Here is a 23333-nt window from a genome sequence, read left to right on the forward strand (position 1 = left end):
AGAAGAACGAAATTTCTGATATATTGTGAGAATTGAAAAAATTGTTGTTGACTGGAGTAACGTTGACAAAGGACACCTGCAAATGATAAGAGTGCCTTGCTGTGAGATTGTGAGGAAAAGAGTCTCCAGAGTTACTTTTATTGAATTTGGCTAAATTGAAACAGATGTTTTTTTAGCTTTAGACTGTAAGCTGTAAAATGACTTCATCAAATATTGCCAGACCTATGAAGAAAACCTCTTCTGCACCCTCAGTAGGACAATCTAGTCCTACAACACAGGGATCTATTGAAGCAATGTTGCAGTGTGAAAAGATAAGCACTGCTCAAAGTGAAACACAGATTTCATTAAAATTCCTTCAAGAACTTATGTTAAAAAATCAAGAGACATTGGAACGGAACCACCTGGAAATGCAGGAAAATCACAGACAAACCCAAAGTAAACTTGAAAAAGTAAGTGAAGAAATTTTGGATACAGTATAAAGGGAAGATTTGAAGCTCAGAATCAAATGATAATTAAAAATCAAGAGAAAATACACAAAATTGAAGAAAAAACAGATGAGAACGACAAAAAGATAGAAATGTTATTACAAGAAAATGAAAAACTAGAGAATGAAATTAAGACTTTAGAGATGGAAAAAGCGGAACATTATTTAAGATTTCAAAATATCCCTGAGGATAGAGAAGGAAACTGTTGTGATTCGGGGTCAGCCTGTGGGTTCGGCAGTTGGGTCGGACGACTCAGAGGAGGAGGGGGGTGTTGAAGAGCTTGCTGAGGGGGTTGAAGATCTTGCTGATGAGAGCCCTCAGCCAGGCCCCTCCCACCTGGTCACGACGGAGACCCAGCTGTGTGAGCCTGACAGCATGGATGAAGATGACCCACAGCTGGCCCTGTTCAAGGACGCCCGACGCAGGAGGCAGTCAATCAGGAGTAAACAGAAGAAGGCAATGGGGCACCTCGGAAGGAGGCAGAGAGAAGCCACGCCCTGAACTGTATAAAAGGGGAATGCATGGGAGGGCTGGTTTGCTGAAGGCAACCGCTTGATTAGTTCCTGTTTCATAGCTCCTGTTTCATGGTTGGTGTCTTGTTTTGCTGTTTTATGTTAATAAATTTGGCAGGCTTAATTCCAGCCTCTTGCCGTTTGTAAAGGGGTTGTCCCTGCCTTTTCTGCAGGGTCGGTAGCAGGCTGGTACAGAACAGAAACATAGCGGAGGTGATTATTGACATCCTGGGGGAGGCTCTGAAGGCAGATCGAGGAGCAATTCAGCTAGAGGTCGATGACATATTTCGCTTCAATTCAAGCTATGCAAGAAGAAATAAACTGCCAAGAGAAGTACATGTACGGTTTACAAAAAAGACAACTAGAGATGAAGTACTATGGAAAGTTAGAGATGAGCCAATACAATACAAAAATAAAGAAATTGTGGTCTTAAAGCAGATACCCAAGAGAGTTAGAGACACACGAAGACAGTACCACTTTCTGACCACGAAGCTGATTGCCAATGGTATAAACTTCAGATGGCTGATGCCGGAAGGCATCTTAATAAACTGGAACAATACAAGATATAGATTGGATTCAATCTGGAAGGCAGAAGATTTTGAAGTAAGGAATAGGTCAATTTTAGATGAAGGAGTGAAACTAAGCCAAGGGAAGAGTAAGGAGCAGAAACAAACAGAAGAGAGGACCCAAGGAGCAACCGCACAAACAAGAACAGAAAGAGGAAGATGACCAAAAGGGCGAGGATGAAGGACTTGCCAGAGAACAAAGGACTACTAGATCTACTAGATCTAGGGTGGCAGCAGCAGGACCCAGATGTGCAACCCCTGAACGTACAGCAGGACCAGAGGGGCCAGCAGCAGGGGGGGCCCTGGCAGCCATTAAATCAGCAACCAGAGTGCGGCCAGCAGCCACTGGAGACACAGCAACAGCAGTGGGGGCCTTGGCAGCCGGTGAATCAACAACCAGGAGGGGGCCAGCAGCAGTGGGGCCCCCAGCAACAGTTGATCCAACAACCAAGGGGGGGACAGCAGCAATGGGGGTCCCAGCAGCCGTTGAACCAACAACTAGGGTGGGGCCAGCAGCAATGGGGGCCCCAGCAAGCAATGATGAGCCCACCCTTCAGAACAGCCTTCGATGGGGACCCAGAGAAACTGATTTTTTTCCTCAACCAAGTACGCTCTCACTTGAATCGCTGGGGTCACTCTTACCCGGACCCGGGTGCGATGGTCGATGTGATTGCATCCAACCTAGAGGGAGAAGCATCTGAAAGGTTGAACAATTTATATAACAAACAGGCCCCTGAATTGGAGGACCCTCACCTTTTCCTCCTGGGGCTGAGGGAAAGATTTGAGGACCCATCCATTGCCCTCAAAGCAGAAGAACAAATCCATAAGATAAAGCAAGCTGGCCAGCCTGCCCTAGAGTACGTGCGGGAGTTTTGAAAGATGGCAGGTCGGATAGATAGATGGCCTGAACAATCAGTGATTCATCTTTTTAGAGAAGGGTTAGATGACCACCTTTCTCAGGCATGTATCTACCGAGCTGTACCCGACCAGCTGCATGAATGGTACCAGGCAGCGGTGAAATTAGATGTCCATCTTGCCCACTATAAAAAGCCTCCCCCACCTGAACCTGAACCAAAACCAGCATCCAGATGGCTACCACCCCCCCGAAAACCCCCATCTGCTACTGCCGAAAGACCTAGACCACCTACAGGTCCGCCAATCAAGTGCTTTCGATGTGGACAGCAGGGAAATTGAGCAGCGAACTGCCCAGTTCCTTACCCGCAACAGCAGAGTAGACCAGATCCAACAACGAGGAAGAAACCTGCACAGCAGCCATCGAGAGAAAAGTCCAACTGGGTCACCCAGGAGCCCGTTACCCAGGTTACATCCCCCACCCAGGAGAATGCTGGCCCACCGACCGGACCAACCCCCACTTTACCCGGTTTTGACAGCGACGATGAAGAGGAGAACGACCCGATGGTGAGTCGACACATTCTACCTTTTTTATTGCCTGCTAAACTCATAATCCCTAAGTCAGGGGCATAAGTAGACCTGAAAGTGCTACTTCATACCGGCTACTCCCGATGCATCATTAGCCTGTCATGTGCCTTGAGACTGGGCATACAGGCCAAGCCGCTGTCCAAACCTGTGAGTTTCGAGCAAGCCGATGGCTCCCTAATGGGAGGGACTTTAGTCACGCAATTAACAGAGCCCTTACGCCTGGAGATAGGCGAGCACTGGGAGTTTATTTGCTTCCTAGTAGCTCGAAAGATGTCTGAGACTGTGTTCCTAGGACTAGCCTGGCTAGACAAATGGAAGCCGCTTATCTGGTGGGAAAAAAGAATGAGAACTGTGAGATTACCCATAGGGCCCGATCTCCCCATTGATTGAACAGATGTTACAGAGGATTTTAGCCCACCCAATGAGCAAGCACACATGGCTGCCTTACAGTCACCTGGCAAGCCGCTCATCCCCAGCAAGTACCAGGACCTAACGGTGGTGTTTAGTGAGAAAGAATGCAATACCTTGCCTCCTCACCATCCCAATGATTGTTCCATTGAACTGTTACCAGGGGTCAGACTCCCCCGACCAAGAATGTACGCTATGTCCCCCCTTGAAATGGAGGAGATGCAGCGATATGTGGATACAAACCTAGCGAGGAGATTTATTGAATGGGCCAAGTCTACTGTGGGAGCCCCTGTATTGTTCAAAGAGAAAAAAGATGGGTCTTTACGTCTCTGCGTGGACTATAAAGGCCTAAACGCTGTGAGTGTGGAAAATAAATACCCCCTCCCCCTCCTGAAGGACCTACAAACCCATCTGGCGAAGTGGAGTGTCTTTACTAAATTAGACCTGAGAGAAGCATATTACCAGGTGAGAATAAAGGAGGGGGATGAGTGCCTTCAACTGCCCCTTGGGGAGCTACCAATTTAAGGTCATGCCATTTGGACTGCAGGGGGCCCCAGCCGTATGTATGCAGTTGATCAATGAGGTCCTACATGAACACCTATACAAAGGGGTCCTAGTATACCTTGATGACATCTTGATATACAGCACGAATATGACCGACCACATAAAACTGGTCAGAGAAGTGTTAAAGAAACTATTGAATGCCAAACTTTATGTCAAATTGTCGAAATGTGAGTTTCACCAAACCCAATTAGATTATCTTGGCTATAGAATCTCCAATGAGGGTATCGAAATGGACCCAGCCAAAGTAAAAACTATAATTGAATGGCAGCCCCCCCAAACCCGCAAACAGCTCCAGAGCTTCCTAGGGTTTGCCAACTTCTACCGTCAATTTATTCCCTCTTTTGCTGAGATTGCTCTACCTCTTGCAGAACTACTCAAAACGGGCAAGGGAGGGGGAATACCACGACCTGGCCAACCTCTAGCATGGACTATGAGTTGTCAGGAAGCTTTTGAGAATTTAAAAAGACTTCGGCTGAACCAGTCCTAAAGCATCCTTGCCCAGGGGAGCCCTTCGTAATTCAGGTAGATGCCAGTGATGTGGCAGTCAGAGTGGTGTTATTGCAAAAGAATAAAGGGGGGCCTGCAACCTTGTGCTTACACCTCTAAGAAATTTACTGAAAGCGAAAGGAGATGGACAGTCTGGGAGAAGGAGGCCTTCGCTATTAGGTGGGGGCTATTAAACTGGCGGCACTACTTAGAAGGAAGCAAGGTGCCTTTTGAAGTATGGACAGATCACAAAAATTTAGAGGCACTAAAAACTCCCCGCAAATTGTCCCCAAAACAAGTACGATGGGCACAGTACTTCAACCGTTTTAACTTTACTTTAAAGTACATACCAGGAAGAAAAAACTTCCTAGCTGATGTGCTCTCCCGATTGCCACAATACAAAAGTGAACGCAAAGAAGTTCACGAGGCAATTATCCCCAGTCCACAAACTGCGGCCCAACTCACACCTCGCAGGACCCCTAATCCTGATGACCCCGGGGTAAAGAAAATAAAGCGAGAACTTCTCACTGATCAATGGTTTAAAGACAATCAGACATCCCTAACATGCAGGGATGGTTTGGCTTACAAGGGGGGAAAGTTGTACTTGCCTTAAGCTCTTCGTCTTAATGCCCTCAAACACAGCCATGATGTCAAACAGGCTGGACATTTCGGATATCTAAAAACTCTACATCTCACTCGCCGGCAATTTTGGTGGCCGGGACTAAAACGAGATGTAGAAAACTATGTCAAGAGCTGTACTGTATGTCAGATTCCAGCTTCCTTCGAGCAAGCATTTGCCGGTGTATTAGGCTAATAAAGGACTTTTAAGGTAAACAATGCCTCAGAGTCACTTGGAAAGCCCACACGTCGAAAACTTGACAATGACCTGGAAAGGAATACAAAAAAGGCCAAGATGGACTTTAAATTGTTCCATACTAAAAGAAAAAGAATTTATAGAGCTAACAAAAAAGAAATGGAATTCTTCTTCAAAGAAAATAAAAAAGAAGGTACAACAGTACAAAATGTATGGGATACAGCTAAAGCGTACTTTAGAGGTATAGCTATAACGTATATGGCAAGGAAAAATAAACAGAGAAAACAGCAATATGCATTATTAAAAGAAGAATTTGGAAAGTTAGAATTAGAACTGCAAAAAAATCCACAAAAAAGACTTTGAAAAGAGAAATGGATATAGTAAAACATAAATTAAATCTGTTAGTTTCAGAAAAAGTGGCAGAACAGATAAAAAGAGCGAAACAATTTTTTAAAAAATGCCAATAAGCTGGGAAGATGGTTAGCTTATAAACTTAAAAAACAGAAAGAAAAAAAAGATAAAAAAATTATTCGATGGGAAAGGTTATTTACAATATAAAAATGAATAAATAAAAAAGATAGTTAAAGAATTCTATAAGGAATTGTATGATAAGGAGGAGACTTCAAGAGAGAAAACTGTAAAATATCTGGAAGAAAGTAATCTTCCAAAGATTTCAGAGACATTTAAAATTATGCTAGATGAAGGGGTTACAATGATGGAAATATCAGAGGCCATGAAGAGACAAAAAAATGGGAAAACACCAGGTCCAGATGGGCTTCCGGCAGAGTTATATAAGAACCTCCAAGAGATACTAAGTGAACCGCTGAAAGATGTTTGCAATGGACTTTTATTAGAAGCTAGACTTCCATCTACGTGGATGGAAGCAAATATTACTCTAATACCAAAAGAAGACTCCGATTTGACTCAGATTAAGAACTATAGACCGATCTCATTGCTCAATGTGGATTATAAAATTTTTACTTCAATAATGGCGGAGAGATTGAAAAAATATTTTAGTTTAATTTATACACCCAGATCAAAATGGCTTTTTACCAAAGAGACAAATTATAAATAATTTAAGAGTGATAATAGATGTATTAGAATACTATGAGCTATATCCAGGGAAACAAATGGCACTAATATTCTTAGACGCTCAAAAGGCATTTGATCATCTTCCATGGCAATTTACAAATAATGGACTTTGGACAGAATTTTATAAATATGGTAAAAACAATATATAACAGACAGCCAAAGTGATTGTGAATGGAGATTGTACTGAGAGCTTTGAAATAAGGAAAGGCACAAGGCAAGGATACCCATTGTCCCCTTTGTTATTCATTTTTACTTTGGAAGTTTTAAATCGAAATATAAGACAAGATACAGAAATCAGAGGATTGGGGATAAAGGGTGAAACACATAAATTACAAGCATTTGGTGATGATTTAGTATTTATTTTGGAAGAACCCTTGGAGATGATCCCAAAATTGTGGGGGAAGATAGAACAATATGGAGAAATAGTGGGATTAAAAATAAACAAATAAAAAACTAAGATAATAGTTAAGAATCTTACGGATAAGCAAAAAAGGCGATTGTCAGAATCAATAGAGGTATAGATAGTGAAAAAGGTTAACTATTTGGGTATATATTTATCAGCCAAATGCTCAACAATAAAAGAAGACAATTATACAAGGTTATTGAAACAAATAAAGCTAGACTTGGAAAAGTGGAAGAATTTACAATTGTCAATACTAGGAAGAATTGCTACAGTTAAAATGAATATATTGCCTAAGATTTTATTTTTATTTCAAACAATTCCGATAAAACTTGAGAAAAAATTCTTCCAAGAGTTGAATTCATTAATTTTGAAATTTGTATGGCAAGGAAAGAAAGCTAGAATAAAGATGAAAACGTTGCAAGATGCTAAGGAAAATGGAGGCTTTGGTCTACCCGAGTGGGCTTTGTATTATCAAGCATCTGTATTAGCATGGGTGAAAGAATGGATAACGCTTAGGAATAAAAGGTTGTTATATTTGGAGGGACATGACTTACAATTGGGGTGGCACGCTTTTTTGTGGTACGGGAAAAACAAAATTCATAAGTATTTTCAAAATCACTGTATTAGAAATGCTTTGATAACAGTATGGGAAAAAATCAAAACTAAAATATATGTAAAAATCCCAGGGTGGTTATCAATGACGGAAGCTTTCTCACACAAAAATTTGGTAGATTTTGAAAAAATTTGGGCATATAGAGATATTTTGAATGCTGATGGGACATTAAAATCAAAACAAGAGCTGGAAAATCAGGGTATTAACATGTCATGGTGGGCACTGTTACAAATACAAAATAGATATGAAAAAGATGTGAAACTGTATGGATTTTATAAAGAACAAACTATTTGGTAAGATATTGTTAACTTCTGATGAGAAAGTAATAAGAAAATTTATATTTTTTTGTTAATTTTAGAGATGGAAAGTGAACAAACTAAAGAGACAATGACAAGGTGGACGAAAAACTTTGGTTATATTATAGAATTAGAAAAATGGCAAAAATTATGGGAGAGAAATTATAAACTGACAATGTCAACTGCGTATAAAGAAAATTTATATAAAATGTTTTATAGATGGCACCTGCCACCAGCAAGATTAGCAAAAATGTTTAAAAATATGTCAGATAGATGTTGGAAATGTAAACATAATTCAGGTATGTACTATCATATCTGGTGGACATGTGATAAAGTAAAGGCCTATTGGAAAAAAACACATGCTTGGTTAGAAAAAATATTAGGAGAACATGTAGTATTTAATCCTGAATTTTTTCTATTAGGTATAATACCAGAAAAGATTAATACTATAAGCAAAATTTATATTTGGTTCTACATATTACAACGGCAGCAAGAATAATCTACGCGCAATACTGGAAGAATGAAGGAATACCATCAGAGGAAGAAGTAATTAAAAAATAGCTGGAATTTATTCTACAAATAGCTAGAGGAGAGAATCAAAGAATAGGACTTGATTATGTATTAGCGTTTTTTGAACCCAGATCACACGCTGATTGACATATGTATGTAGAGAAAATAATAATAAAAAGCTTACTTAAAAAAAAGAGAAATCGTAGAAATCGCAAAAAAAAATACTGAATAACTCAGGACATGGCTATCAAACATAAAACATCTGCCAGACTACCCACGTCCTTTACATGGATGATCTGAAGCTGTATGGAAAAACAGCATCTGAAATAGAATCACTGCTGAACACTGTCCGTATATATAGACAAGATATTGCAATGGAGTTTGGCTTGGACAAATGTGCCACACTTACTCTCAAACAAGGAAAAATAGTGAAAACTGAAGGAATCAAGATGCCCCATGGAAATAACATTAAGAGTCTGGATGAGGAAGATTACTACAAATACTTGGGTATCCTTCAAGCTGACAACATCAAGCACACTGAAGTCAAGAAAAAGATTAGAGGTGAATACATCAAGAGAGTGAAGAAGATCTTAAAGTCCAAACTCAATGGAGGAAATACCGTGAAGGCAATCAACACCTGGGCAATTCCAGTCATTAGATACACAGCTGGAATAGTGGACTGGACTCAAGCAGAACTAAAAGCAATGGATAGGAAGACCAGAAAAATAATGACAGTGAATCATGCCCTTCATCCATGCAGTGACATTGACAGACTCTTATCTACCAAGGCAAATTGGTGGACATGGAATGCTGCAAGTACATCAGATGGTTGAAGAAGAAAAAATGGCTTTGGAAGAATATCTGAAGGACAGTGATGAAGATGCACTGAAATTAGTATATCAAGAAGGCTTACTGACTACTGGAGAGAGCAAACTGGTCTACAAGAAAGACCAAATGAAGAACAGAATAGAGGCATGGGAAGACAAAGCACTACATGGCCAGTACATTAAAAAAAATAGCTGGGAAAGCAGATAATAACAAGACCTGGCAATGGCTAAGAGCAGGAAAGTTGAAGAAAGAGACTGAGGGACTAATTCTGGCTGCACAAGACCAAGCCTTAAGGACAAATGCATACAAAGTCAAAATTGAGAAGACAGCAACAGACAGTAAGTGCCGCCTATGCAAAGAAGCTGAAATAACAGTGGACCACCTGGTAAGCTGCTGCAAGAAGATCGCACAGACTAGCAGCGGCATGACAAAGTAGCAACAATGGTGCATTGGAAGATCTGCAAGAAATATCATTTGCCTGTAAGGAAGAACTGGTGGGATCATAAAGTAGAGAAAGTCATAGAAAATGATACAGTTAAACTGCTCTGGAACTTCAGAATTCAAACAGACAAGCACCTGCAACATAAAACCCCGGACTTAATAATTGTTGATAAGAAAAACAAAAAAGTCTGGATAGTGGACGTGGCAGTGCCTGGAGACAGCAGAATAGACGAGAAAGAACTGGAGAAGATAACAAAATATAAAGACCTACAAATAGAAATAGAAAGACTGTGGCAAAGGCAAGCAAGGGTAGTACCAATAGTAATAGGCGCCTTGGGTGCAATCCCAAAACAACTGGAGCACCACTTGAACACCATTGGCATTGACAAATTCGCCATTAGTCAATTGCAAAAGGCGGCCTTACTAGTAACTGCTTCCATCCTGCGATGATATCTGTAATACCATCAAACATCCACATCTGCCTATCTCAGGTCCTTGGTAAGGACTTGACAGGTAGACAAAAATGCCAAATCCAGTCTGAACATCTGGCTGACTGCGATGATTAATAATAATAATAATAATAATAATAATAATAATAATAATAATAATAACAACAACAACAACAACAACAACAACAACAACAACAACAACAACAATAATACAGTTGGAAGGAACCTTGGAGGTCATCTAGTCCAACCCCCTGCTCAGGCAGGAAACCCTATACCATTTCAGACAAATGGCTGTCCAGTCTCTTCTTGAAAACTTCCAGTGTTGGAGCATCCATAAACTTCTGGAGGCAGGTTGTTCCACTGGTTAATTGTTCTAACTGTCAGTTCTAGGTTGCTTCTCTCCTTGATGAGTTTTCATCTGTTGCTTCTTGTCCTGCCTTCAGGTGCTTTGGAGAATAGCTTGACTCCCTCTTCTTTGGGGCAGCCCCTGAGATACTGGAACACTGTGATCATATCACCCCTCGTCCTTCCCTTCATTAGACTAGACATTCCCAATTACAGCAACCGTTCCTTATACGTTTTAGCCTCCTAACTTGAGTGGAGGCTGAGAATGTGTATAAAGTTTAACTGATATAGACAGTACTTGGCTGAAACAGTTTAATATTAATTCAACTGTTTAGTTTCCACAATAACATTTATTTAGCTATATCAATTTTCATCTTTTTTAATGAACTGTAGGAACATCATCTCCAGCGGGCCATTTCAGCACAGCAGGTATATGGAGAGAAGCGGGATAATATGGTTATACCAGTCCCAGAAGCAGAAAGTAATATTGCTTATTATGAATCTATATACCCTGGAGAATTTAAGATGCCAAAGCAGCTTATTCACATACAGTGTGAGTATATCTTTAAACTGAATGTTTAAAATTAACCAGATTGCTTTTTAAAAATTAAACAGTTTTGTAGATTCACAATTGCCTTTGGATATAAAGAAAGGATAAGGTTAGGGTCATATAAGTATTTGGATTTATTAACTAAATTTGATAAACAAAAATACATAGCTCAAAATAGTTAAACTTCTGTTAACTATGATAGTGTACAAAAAATGACCAGTGGTTTAACAACCATTTGAAGTTACAACAGCTTGGAAGGGGTGCTTTATGGTCCTTAAAGCACTTCCAACTGTCAAATAATGTCCTGATGCTCTCCCCGTGCAGTCACATGATTGTAATCTGGGTGCTTGACAACCTGTTCACACTTATGACTGGTTGCTAAGCACCCTGTGATCATGTAATAACCATTTTCAATCTTTTCCTGCTTCTCCAGAATGTCAATGGGGAAGCTGGCAGGGAAGGTTGCCAGCTCCGTCACCTGCTGAAGGATTTCCCCTCCCCTCCATTCATAGTTGGAGGGGGAAGGGAAATTGTTGGTCTGGAGAAATGAAGCAAGGGTATTAACAGTCTCTTAATTTCTCCAGTCCAGCGTACAAGTTCCCTTCTGTGCATGGAGGGGAGAAGAACTCTTGAAGAGCTGCAGAAACTGAGGTCACATCCCAAAGATCTGAGCCCTGTTTTTTCAGTCCCTCTAAGGAGCCCCCCTCTGTGCAATCTCTCTGGGGGGAGACAAGTAGTTTCTGTAGTAGACCGTCTCTCCTGTGCCTGACCCATTCACTCCCTTGCAAAATGGAGAGTTTGGAGAGGAAAGGATTACAAGACAGTAAGCAGGTACACAGTGTGGAATACACTGGGCTGTTTGCATGGTACACTCACAGCTGTCAGCATGTAAATGTGGACATTGGTTATAAACTTATTTATTTTTTTCAGCACCATTGTAACCTTGAACAGCCTCTGAATGAGGCAGTGGGTAATGGGATGGATCTATCAAGTCTGTCTTATTCACCCTGAAAACAATACAGTTAAATAGCCCTTAATGAAGAATTGATTTATCTGATGAAGGCTATTTTACTATACACTTGAAATATTATTCATTTGATAATATTTCAGCCATTTATCTGCTGTCAAGTTTCCGAAGCATTTTATCCTACCTGGTTAAGATTAGCTAACATAAATCCATATAGTCTCAGGACTGGTTAAGGAATATAATTTTATAATCAGTAGATGTCAAGTTGGCAGATATGTACAAATTTTTAAACTTTTCTAATTGAAAGATGTATTAAACTCTGCTGGCTTTAGCTCCTATAAAATTAGTTGTTTAACTGAACAATTCTAGATTTACATCTAAATTACTTTATTCCATTTTGCCTAGATTATTTAAAATACATAAAAATATTTTTCTCTGTTCAGCTTTTAGTTTGGATGCTGAGCAACCGGATTATGATTTGGATTCAGAAGATGAGGCCTTTTTGAATAAGCTGAAGAAAAAAATAGATATTTCTCCTTTGCAGTTTGAAGAAATGATAGATCGGCTTGAAAAAGGAAGTGGTCAGCAGGTATAGTATTGTTTCAAATTTGAAATTGTTTTAAGTGTATAAATATATAAAACTGACCTACTTGGATTCTTCCTTTAGCCAGTCAGCCTGCAGGAAGCCAAGCTACTTTTAAAGGAAGATGATGAACTGATTAGAGAAATATATGAGTACTGGATTAAAAAGAGAAAAAACTGTCGAGGTCCTTCTCTTAACTCAGCAGTGAAACAGGAGAAGCGTGATGGTTCCAGCACAAATGATCCTTACGTTGCATTTAGAAGGCGAACAGAAAAGATGCAAACTCGAAAAGTGAGTATGCATGTTTGTGTGTTTATGTATAGGCTATTTCTCTGTTCTTGTTGCATCTAGAGACTGTTGTCCAGGGCCCTTTTTAAAGTGACCCAGATTCTTTTACAGAAGGAGCGACTATTAACCCTCCCCACCCATGACAATGCTAGCAAAGCTCTTTATGGATAATAATAACTCTTGTTCACTTGGAGTCAGAAGCCAGTTGGATGGAGTCCAGAGAAGTGTGAGGCTGATGTGTTGCATGGTTTTCTGAGAAAGAGATTGCACATGTTGATCCTGTGGGATATCTTTGAAAGGGGCATTTGTACATCCTTTCTTTAAGGGACTTACATTAACCCAACTGCACTGGACAGCTATCACTCAGTTTGCAACTTTCCCCTCTTAGGGAAGTTGTTGATAAGGTGGTTGTTTGGCATCTACAAAGGACTCAAAAATAGATTATCTGGACTCCTTTCTGTCAGGTTTTAGGCCTGGGAAATAGCACTGATCATGATTATTTATGCTTTATAGTAGAGGCATGACCCTATAGTATCCCTCTAGACCAGGGGTGTCAAACTGCCGACCCATGGGCCGGTTGCATCATGTGGAGGCCACGCTCACCCCAGCTCCGGCAATGCAAAAAAAGTCGCAATACGTCACATGACGCAGCAAGTTTGACACCCGTGCTGTAGACCATCTGTGAGTGTTGTGTGTGGGGGGGATACTGCTTTATGCTGCTTCCACACCTGAGTTCAGGGTCCCAGCTGGTGTGTATGGGAACAAAGGTCAGTCCTGTGGACACTTCATTATGGAATGTGTGAGGGTTCAAACCTTTCCCCCTTCTATATGAGGCTGGAGGGAGGAAGTAATTTGACAATTTGAGGTATGATATCAGTGTGCAGATGATACCTAATTATACACCTCCATTTCAGGTCAAATGGGAGATGGAAGGGAGTCTTGACTCAGTGCTGACTATAAGAGTAGTCTAGGTGGGGAAAAACGTTGAAACTCAACCTAGGCAAGGCATTGTGCTTGCTATTTCAGAAATCAGTTCTAGGGTAACACCAATTTAAGCTCTTGATGGGGTTGTGCTCCTCCAGAAGCAGCTGATGTGCAATCTCAGAGGTCCTCCTGGATTTGTAGCTCCTGTTAGAACAGGAGGTGGAAGTTGTGAGCAGGAGAGCATTTACTTGTTTTTTGGGTTGTGAATCAGTTGGTCTTGTTTCTAAAACTGGTAGCTGTCACTCATGCTGTTGCCAGTTCATGTATGGACTACTGCAGTGTGCTCTACAGGGCACTGTTCTTGAAGATATATATAGACTCTATTGCAAAATGCAACAGTTCATGTATTAACATGAACAACTTGATTTTCCCATATAACAGCTAGTACAGGTAATCCCCGAGTTACGAGCATTCACTTAACGCTCGTTTGAAGTTACGTGATAAGCGCCCCCTAGTGCTTATGAGCAAGTCCCAAACTTACAAATATTGCAGCACCACGGCAGTCGTTCGCCCTTACGAGCGACTTTAATGGCACTGCAACATTCACCCTATTCCCCCTCACTCCTCACAACTGCTTCCCCCTCCCTTCATGCCGCGCCGGAGCTTAGAAATGTTTTTTTGCATCGAGAATGGAAGTTACTGGAGTCCGTGGTCTCGTGCGAGTGTTTGAAGTGGCGCCAAATCACAGACCTCAGAAACTTTCATTGTCTGTGCGAAAGGTGCCTGTCTCCTGCTCCTGCCCCCAACTCTTTTCTGCGTGACAGCAAGCCTGAAGCCTTCAACTGAGGGAGAAGACTAGGCCTTTCGCACCCGCACCCAGCCCGCCAGAGCTTGCTGTGCTGGGGGAGAAAGTGACCCTGTTGTCACTGGAGCCTTCCTTGAAGCGGCCCGGAACGGAGGCTGGGGGAGGCTTCTGCATGCCTCCGGAGGCTGGATCCAGCCCTTGGAGGACTGCTCCAAGCTGCTACTGCCCAGAACGGAGCTTCCAAGGCCTTGATTCAAGCCTTGGAGTCATGCAGAAGTCCCCCCCTCCAACCTCCGTTCCTGGCGCAAACGGCTAGGAAAACCCCTCCAAGGCTTGGATCAGGCCCTTGGAAGCTTTCCCCCCCCTGCCTGGCAGCCAGATCCAGCCTCCGGAAGCCTTTTCCAGGCCTCTGCCCCCCAGATTTGCAGCCAGGGAACGCTTCTGCGCACCCCCCTGCGGTCCGATCTGGGCTCCGGAGGCCTTTTCCAGGCTGCTGCAGCTCAGATCTGAGGCTGGGGGACGCTCCCACCACACACACACACACACACACACACACACACACACGGTGGTCTGATCTGGACTCTGGAGGCCTTTTCCAGGCCCGATCAGGCTGTGGGGTGGGGGTGGAGTCGTAGAAGCATTCCCCGATCTCAAATCTGGGCAGCAGTAGGAACCGCGGCAGAGAGGAGACGGATCTTTTCCAGGTGAGTCCAGCGCAGCAGGAAGGTATCTTAGTGGGTCTGTGAGGCCTTGGGGGCCTGTTCCATCACTAGGCCCTCCATGGCTTTCCCCACCCTGACATACCTCATGTGCACTTAATGAGCTGCATGCGTCTTAACAAGCAGGGAGTGATCTCGTTCAAGGTACGAGATTCACACCTACGAATTTTAGTTTTACGAGTGGAATGGGCAGGCTCCATTACACTCGTAACTCAACGACTACCTGTACAGCAAGAGCTGCATTGGTTGTCAATCTGCTTCTCTGTACAGTTCAAGATGCTACTTCTACCTTTAAAGTCCTACAGAGACTGTTTACCCCAAATAGAATCTGCCTGCCCAAATTGTGCCTTCAAAAAATGCCTGATGAGAATCCCATGAAGTTTGGTGGGTGGGGATTCAGAAGCCAGGATTTTATGCAGGAGCATCCTTTCTTATAGAACGACTTTCCACTAGAAATAAGATTCACATGCTCACTATAGAGGTCTTAAAAGCATTGCAATTCCAAAGAGCATTTGGGGACTAAACAGTTGTTAGTTTGTTGTACCTGGGATGATTGTGAGCATTGTTAATTACAAAAGCATTTTATAAACAATATATTAATTACATTTTTGTATTGTACTACTGCAATTCTCTTTTGAGCTGCTTAGAGTCATAGTGATTCAAGTGGCATAACAATCTTCATAAATAAATATTTAGAATTTGTGGTTGAAAAATGATTTCACAATATTCCGGTATGAAAATATTTGATGTACTTTATAATAGTTTGATATCTAAAAATATAAATGTTTCATTTGTATGCTAAATTTTGCAGAATCGAAAGAATGATGAAGCTTCTTATGAAAAAATGCTTAAACTGAGGCGGGATCTGAGTCATGCGGTAACAATTCTAGAGATGATAAAGAGAAGGGAAAAGAGCAAGAGGGAGTTGCTGCATTTAACATTGGAAATTATGGAAAAAAGGTAAAACAGTTGGTTTTAACAGTTTGGTTTTAAATTATGATTGCTATTAAATAATTAGCACATAGATAATATTTTATAAAATTGTAATATATTTTTATTTGCTTCACATTTGTAACATAGTTGTGCTTGTGAGTGAATATGTAGGCATGGGGATAAAAATGGTGTCTTAGATGGCAAATCTTCCTATTTTGGAGAAAAGGATGATTAGGGGTAGAAATGTCCTGATAGCACTTAGACTTATCTACCGCTTCATAGCGCTTTACAGCCCTCTCTAAGTGGTTTACAGAGTCAGCATATTGTCCCCAACCATCTGGGTCCTCATTTTACCGACCTCGGAAGGATGGAAGGCTTAGTCAACCTTGAACTGGTGAGAATCTAACTGCCAAACTGCTGGCAGCCAGGAGTCAGCAGAAGTAGCCTGCAGTACTGCACTCTAACCACTGCACCACATTCAGTCCTGTTGCCTCCAAATAGGACTGGAAACATTCCTCTCTAATACCCTGAGAAGCAGTGGCAATTGGACCACACAGTATTGAGGTAACAGATAGATTAATGTGGTTTAGTATAAGTCAGTGTCACATGAGGATGTCTTTTGCAATTTTGAAACCAAGGCAACTTTAGGCATCTGTCTGGAGTTATATAAATTGAAAGGTGTATATTAATTTGCAGGGGTAAATTGTTTTTGATTCTAAAGGGAGAATATTGGTTGATTGGAATGTATTAAAATATCTTTAAAAATAAATTAAGTCTGTATTAGAAAAAGATGCTGTGAGGGATTCAGATTACTATTTTAGAAATCCATGTTAATACTTGGTAATGACCAAAGCAGAGTAAGTCTGCTTTGCTTGAAATAATATCATTAAAGATGCAATATAGTTTTAGAGTTGAAAATACTGACTGAATATCTGTGTTATTCTCAATGTTATCTGAGGTTTATAAAATATTTAGCACTCTAAACTCCTTGGTTATTTCAAGCTCAGAATGCTTTTGTGAAGTCTGAACAGCCCTTTTTGGAGCTGATTTTTTTTTCCAAGCTGAAAAGAGATAGGTTGATCTTGGAACATTTCAAATTTGAAACATTTTGCATACTTACTGCAATTATCCTTTCAGAATGTATATTCTAAGTATTTCTGTAATGGTATTTTTTCTTCTTGAGTAACACTTTTATGTAACACTCAGTTCTAGATCAGTAGTTGTCAGTGTGGGCAATTTCCAGGTGCATCACCTTGAACTGCCAGGATTGTCAACAATGTCCATGCTGGGTAAGAACTGTCAAAAGTAAAGTCCATGTATTTGGAAGTTGCCCAAGTAGGGAAATGCTGATGTAGATTCACAATGTAATAAAGATACAGATGTTAAGTATATAAACTAACATTTAAAAGTTCTGATAAATTCAAACTTTTTCTTCATTTTCCAGAGATAATTTGGGTGATTATAATGGAGAGATCATGTCTGAAGTAATGGTACATCGACAGCCCATGAAGCCTACCTATGCTATTCCTGTTATTTCTGTTCCTAATAGCACTCAGTTTAAACACCCAGAAAGTATGGAATTGAAGGAATTTAAAATAAACAAGGTGACTAAATCTATCATTATGCATATTACTTACTTGAAAAAAATGCTCCTTTATAATTTTATGCTATAAATGTGCTTAAACTATGTGAATTGTTCTTAATTTCATTCCAAAAGATTTCAAGATAACTGGTATCTAGGTTGATACTCTTATTTATTATTATCTGTGGTAAGTAATTTTAATAGCCTATTAGGTTAAAGCTTCCTATGAACTAAACCTGTTTGATCTTGAAAATCTAAGCAAAGTCAGACCTTGTCAGTATTTGAATGGGAGACCACCAGGAAATCCCAGGGCTGTGGTCTCGATTGTGAAGTTGGAAAAAAATACAGAAGAAAATTCTTACTAGAAATGTTCATGTAGTCACCAAGATTTGCAGTCAACGTGAAAGAGCCTTTACCTGATTCTCTATTAGGAAAGGAGAAATCCCTCTTTACCTCTCATTTTATCACAATGGTACATTTTAAAAAAAGTTTCTAAAACTTCAGTCTTCTAATGTGTCAAGGTTCCGATAGACAAGACCAAACAAATCAGAACTCTGAGGCTTGAGATTTCCTCAAAGAACATGTTTATTGGTTACATAGTATTGACACAGTCAAAAGTGAAACCAAGTCTGAAATCCCCTTCAAAGAGAGACAATATTACAAAGTTGAACTTCCCACCCCAATGCTATGCAATCAGCTACGTTCCCCAATAGAAGAGTTTGGTGGGCTTTCTAACCAAATACGCCCTCAATCTAACAGACAGAAATGACCTTGGTTCCCATGGGACAGTAAAATGTTTAGACTAGTAGAAATCCTCCACACCCGTCCCATTCTTGTGGCAACCTAGAACGAGCAAAATGGCTGTAGCCAGGTTCATTGTAGAGTTGACATAATGGATATGATTTACTCAGATAAAACCATTAATGCATTTTCTCTTCATGCAGCAAGAGAAAGCTGATGCTATACGACCGAAGAGAAAATATGAGAAGAAGCCCAAAATTGTATCTTCATCGGCTGCTATTGCTGTTCAGCAGTCAATTCCTTCTGCACTGCCAATCTTTAATGTTAAAGATATGAATCAGTACGACTTTCCCAGCTCTGATGAAGAACCTCTTTCTCATGTATGACGTCTACAGTTTTTTGGTTCAGAGGGAGGAAAGATACTTGTGTCTTTATACTTAACTACTGCTTTCTTTTTGAAGGTCTTGTCTGGCTCTTCTGAAGTTGAGGAAGAAAATGATCCTGATGGGCCATTTGCTTTCCATAGGAAAGCAGGCTGTCAGTATTATGCTGTAAGTCTTGAGTTTCTACAGTACTGTATTGTTACACTTATTAAAATCATGTTTTAACCCTTTTCAAATATTTCTTTTCAAAGCCTCATTTAGAACAAACTGGTGACTGGCCATGGAATAGTTCTAAAGGGGGAACATTAGGAGATGAGCATTACAGATACTGCTTAACCACCCTTACTGTGCCACAAAGGTGCATTTGGTTTTCACGTAGACGGGTTGGACGTGGTGGAAGGTAGGCTTATTTATCATAAAACTCACTACACTAATATCATATTGAAAAGTATGAACATGATGTAGAAAAAGAATTGAAATGTAGTTGTTAAATATGTTTGCTGTTATTTAAATTAGTACATAAATTTTAATTAGCCATCTGTATTTTTAAATCTATATCTTCAACTTTATTATGATCTCCCTTCTGTTAAAGAAACACGCAGCCTTATTGTGACTTTTCCCCTTCTCTTTTTCCCCTTGAATCCATTTTAAATCCATGATTTAGAGCAGACATGTCAAGCTCGTGACGTCGCGTGACATATCGGAACTTTTTCCCCATTGCCGGCAATGGGGTGGGCACGGTTTCTTCATGATGCGTCTGGCCCTCGGGCCGGCAGTTTGACACCCCTGATTTAGAGGCTTGCACTAATCATATTTCATATGTCATTGCACACTGTAACTTTTCTGAAAATAAAGATCCTGAAAACCTGTAACATGTTTCCAGACCTGTATTGTGCCTACTTGAACTATCAGTTTGGCAATCTGTTTGTGGGACAGGTGTGGTATTTCATCTTTCTTGAGAGTAGGTGCCTCCTGGTACCACTGTGATTCTGTGCATCTTCTGCTTAAAGGTGTAGGTGCTTTGAGGTTCTTCTGAGATAATCTCTGTATGCAAATAACCAGAAGACTATAGGTAGATCTCAAAGCAGCTTAATTTCTCATCAAATGATTTGCCTGGGTATAAGTTTTTTTAGAGGTTGCATTAAAATCCATGTCAAATTACATGAGCATATTGTTCTACAAGGATTTCTGTGGCATCAAAAATAGTGATTAAGCATATCTTGTCTGGATTCTTTTGTCGAGAGTGAGGTATAATATATTGCTTCAGCATGTAATATTTTTTTTAAAAAATATCTAGCTAATCCGGACCCTTCAGCACTGTTTTACCTTATAAAAATTAGGTATTACTATTGCTATTACTACAGATGCATATCACGTTGGAAAGAAGTAGTATATACTGTATGTTTTAGTATTAGCATAGTGTTGTTCATGTTCTACAATAACAACTCTTTGACAAGTCTCCATAATCTACTTTCCTGTCATATTCAAAATTGCCTCAAACTGGAGGCTTGTAAGAAGAATACACCATCCCTTGTGTCTAGTGATCTACTTTCTGAAGTATTTTTAAGTATGTATTTGTACTTTTAAAAAACTGGGGTTGTTTTCTAGATAAAGTGGAATGAGGGCTCTTTTTATCTTAATTCCAATTGGATTTTGCAGCATATTCATTCTCTAATTATCTTAGCCTTTTGTCTCCCATAGCTACAGTTTGACACTATTAGGCCTAATTACCACATTTTCCTTTTAAACTTGTTTGTGTTCCTTAAATTATGAAAAATTATATTCATAATAAGGATCACATAGTTTTTGAAAGAAAAAATCTTCTAACTCTTTAGTAAACTTTGCAAGCATTTGAGCAGTGTAAACACTTATAGTATTTAGCTATCTTTGTTAATAGTGACGTCTATCCAGACTGTTCTTTGTTTTGCTTCCCTCTCCTAATCAAACCTAAGATATAGTAAACCTCTTTATATTCTAATATCCACTTACAGTGGTTTGACATTTTGTCCAAATAAACAAATACTGACTTGTTTCATTTAAACTAGAGAATTACTGTGCATGTAGCAAGTTGGAGTTTGTGAGTCTGAGGCTCTTGGTTCTTTCAAAGGCATAGCCTTTTCTTATAAAAAGGGAAAGACCTTTCTTGCTAAATTGCCATAATAAGAAAAGGTATAATTTATCAACTTCTTTCATTGTATGTTGTCTTGCTTTGTTATATGTAGCTCTTAAATAGGGCTGAGCTTACTTTAAAAATGGATCTGGAAGAACTGTTTTTTAACTTGCCCAAGCATGAAACCTTTTTACTATACATTTAAAAAGCCCAAGTTTCTTTCAAGCTTCCCCATAAGTCTATTATTAATTACCATTAATTAGATTCATTTTGATTAGTCAACTCCTTAAGTAGTAGCACCTTCTTTCAGACTAAATGTGAAAGCAAGAAAAAAGACCTGATGCTTTAATAAGTAGGAGAGAAGTACAGGTTTTTTATGGCGGTCTGACTATTCCTTCCAAATAATTTTCAAATTGTACAGGGCCCTGTTGTGAATGTTTTTCTGATAGTTGAAGCAACTAGTTTGAAAAATGTTTTCACAGAGAATTTCCCTACTATTTCTTCCTGATGTTTTAAAAATAAGTTTTGGATGAAGATAGGAATAACACTTTGGCTTATATGTAATTAAAAATAGCCTTCTTTCCATTTTTAGGGTGCTCCTGGACCGAGCATATTCAGAACACAACAGTCCATTTTGCCAACTGGATTCAGAAATACTTTCCTCACAACTACACCCTTCAGTCAATCAATTTACCAATACCTCAGAAACAAATACCTCGGACAGATATTTCTTTAAAGACCTCAGTCAGATAATAGTCAATTTCAAATCATGTAAATGGAGGCATTTTAAGCCTCGGACACCATCCCTACATGACAGTGATGAATTTTCCTATAGGAAATTACACAGGAGTGTAAATCAAGCAGGCACAGTACAACCTGGGACCCAGACATGCAGTACCTCTATACAAAGTAAAAGTAGCAGTTCAGCACACTTTGGTATGTTTATTTTCACAAACTTAATTCTAAACATACTTTTGGCAAAAGTCCAATATTTATTTCCTCCATAATTTTTCTCAGTTGCTGATGTTTATGTTGCATGTTTAATCACCATGCTAAAGTTAAAATTTAATATAGTACATTTGGTCCAGACTTACTTTGTACTTTAATTATAGCTATATTGAATCCAGTCTCCCTATGTTTCTATGTTTTTATGTCTACCAAAGTTTCTTTGGTAGAATTTTATAGTTTGTTTCTTAAATTTGTTATTTATCTTTGCTGTTTTATTTATATTTACTATTTTTGACAATTTATAATTTGCTATTAAGTGCAAAATAAGGAATTGGCTTAAAATGGTCAAGATATTGACATTTAAAATCCAAAATCTAATATACACAATCATGAAAAGTCGTACATATACAACGTTTTGTTGGTTAGAAGGACCAATTTGTCAGTTGTGTTTTAAGACAAAAAGCTTAGTAGAGATCACCACTGCAAAACCTGTAGCCTGTAGTCCGTTTGGCAGTGTGAATACCCATCTATATCATATCTTAAGGAAGTGGTACAAATAGAATAATATTTTTTTGAGGAATGATACTAATCTGTTGAAAGGAAGCAATTCTGTCCTGACTTCTAGTAAAAGGATCTTGTTTTAAAAAGTCTTATACAATGCTATCTAAAAATGAGCATGAATATAATTTAAGACTACAGTGGTTTTGGGGCAGTTCAGAATTATATCTCCAAACTGTAAATTTTGATGAGTCATACAGCCTGGGATACTGTTCAGAAGGATATGGCCTTCTGACTGAACACCACTGCTATAGAATTCTGGAAGCAGTTGCCAAGACTGAGATTGTGTTGGTTAAATATGTAATTTTCAAATGTAAATCTTGAAAGTGTAATGTTTCAACTCTGATCGTCTTCTTTCTATCTTCTATAACTGACACAAACCTCTTAAATTCTTTTTTTATTGATAATTTTTATTTATTTATTTCCAAAGTTAAAATACAAAATCCAAAAAGAAGAAAGAAAAAAAAGAACAAAACAAAGACAAAAACAAAAAGAAAAGAAAAAAAAGGTGTGTAAACAAAATATCAAACATACACATAAAATGTCCCCCCTGGTTGAAAACTGATAAATATAATTCAGCAATAGTAATTGTTTCTCCCCCCCCCCTTTGCAAACCAGGTCCACAATTTATGAACTTCTATATATTGGCAAAATTGCTATAAAATATTAAAAATATCACAAGGCTTTAACATTAAAATCATCCAGCTCCCATCTTTTTTATAACTATTTTGGGGGCATTGTAGAGAATATATGATATGTAGTGTTCATAGTCCTTAATTTATTGTTGCTTTGATTTTAATATAATCCAGATCCCTCTTATAGCTGAGCTTTCACAGCAAAGTATAGACAGTTCCTTCTCAAGGGCAAAGAAAGTGTTTCTTAACAAAGTAACTGCAAAAGAAACTGAGATAATAGTTCCCACAGTAGAAAGCAAATGGGAAAAAAGGAAAGTTCTCATCTTTTGAAATAAAAAACAAATATGTACAAAAA

General features: G+C 39.4%; 1 protein-coding gene across 22 annotated transcripts in view; it reads left to right on the top strand.

The window, feature by feature from the left end:
* The window catches only part of LOC308676084 (enhancer of polycomb homolog 1-like), a 282194-nt gene that overhangs the window by 151214 nt on the left and 107647 nt on the right, over positions 1 to 23333 (top strand). For 20 of the 22 annotated variants that reach the window (XR_014028260.1, XR_014028261.1, XR_014028262.1 and 17 more), the window contains exons 2-11: positions 10646 to 10805; positions 12213 to 12358; positions 12437 to 12643; positions 15900 to 16048; positions 17466 to 17625; positions 18548 to 18724; positions 18806 to 18895; positions 18979 to 19127; positions 21430 to 21773; positions 22774 to 22851. Coding sequence is in view for 13 of the 22 variants with exons in the window: in XM_081341796.1 (XP_081197922.1) it covers positions 10646 to 10805; positions 12213 to 12358; positions 12437 to 12643; positions 15900 to 16048; positions 17466 to 17625; positions 18548 to 18724; positions 18806 to 18895; positions 18979 to 19127; positions 21430 to 21773; positions 22774 to 22851 (1660 nt within the window). In the remaining 9 variants the exon portion in view is untranslated. Of the gene's footprint in view, positions 1 to 2866; positions 2983 to 10645; positions 10806 to 12212; positions 12359 to 12436; positions 12644 to 15899; positions 16049 to 17465; positions 17626 to 18547; positions 18725 to 18805; positions 18896 to 18978; positions 19128 to 21429; positions 21774 to 22773; positions 22852 to 23333 lie in introns of those variants that run through there. The other 2 variants (XM_081341803.1, XM_081341801.1) reach the window with 2 other exon arrangements.

The sequence above is a fragment of the Vipera berus genome, assembly GCF_964194415.1.
Source record: "Vipera berus genome assembly, chromosome: W".
In the NCBI taxonomy this organism is placed as follows: Eukaryota; Metazoa; Chordata; class Lepidosauria; order Squamata; family Viperidae; genus Vipera; species Vipera berus.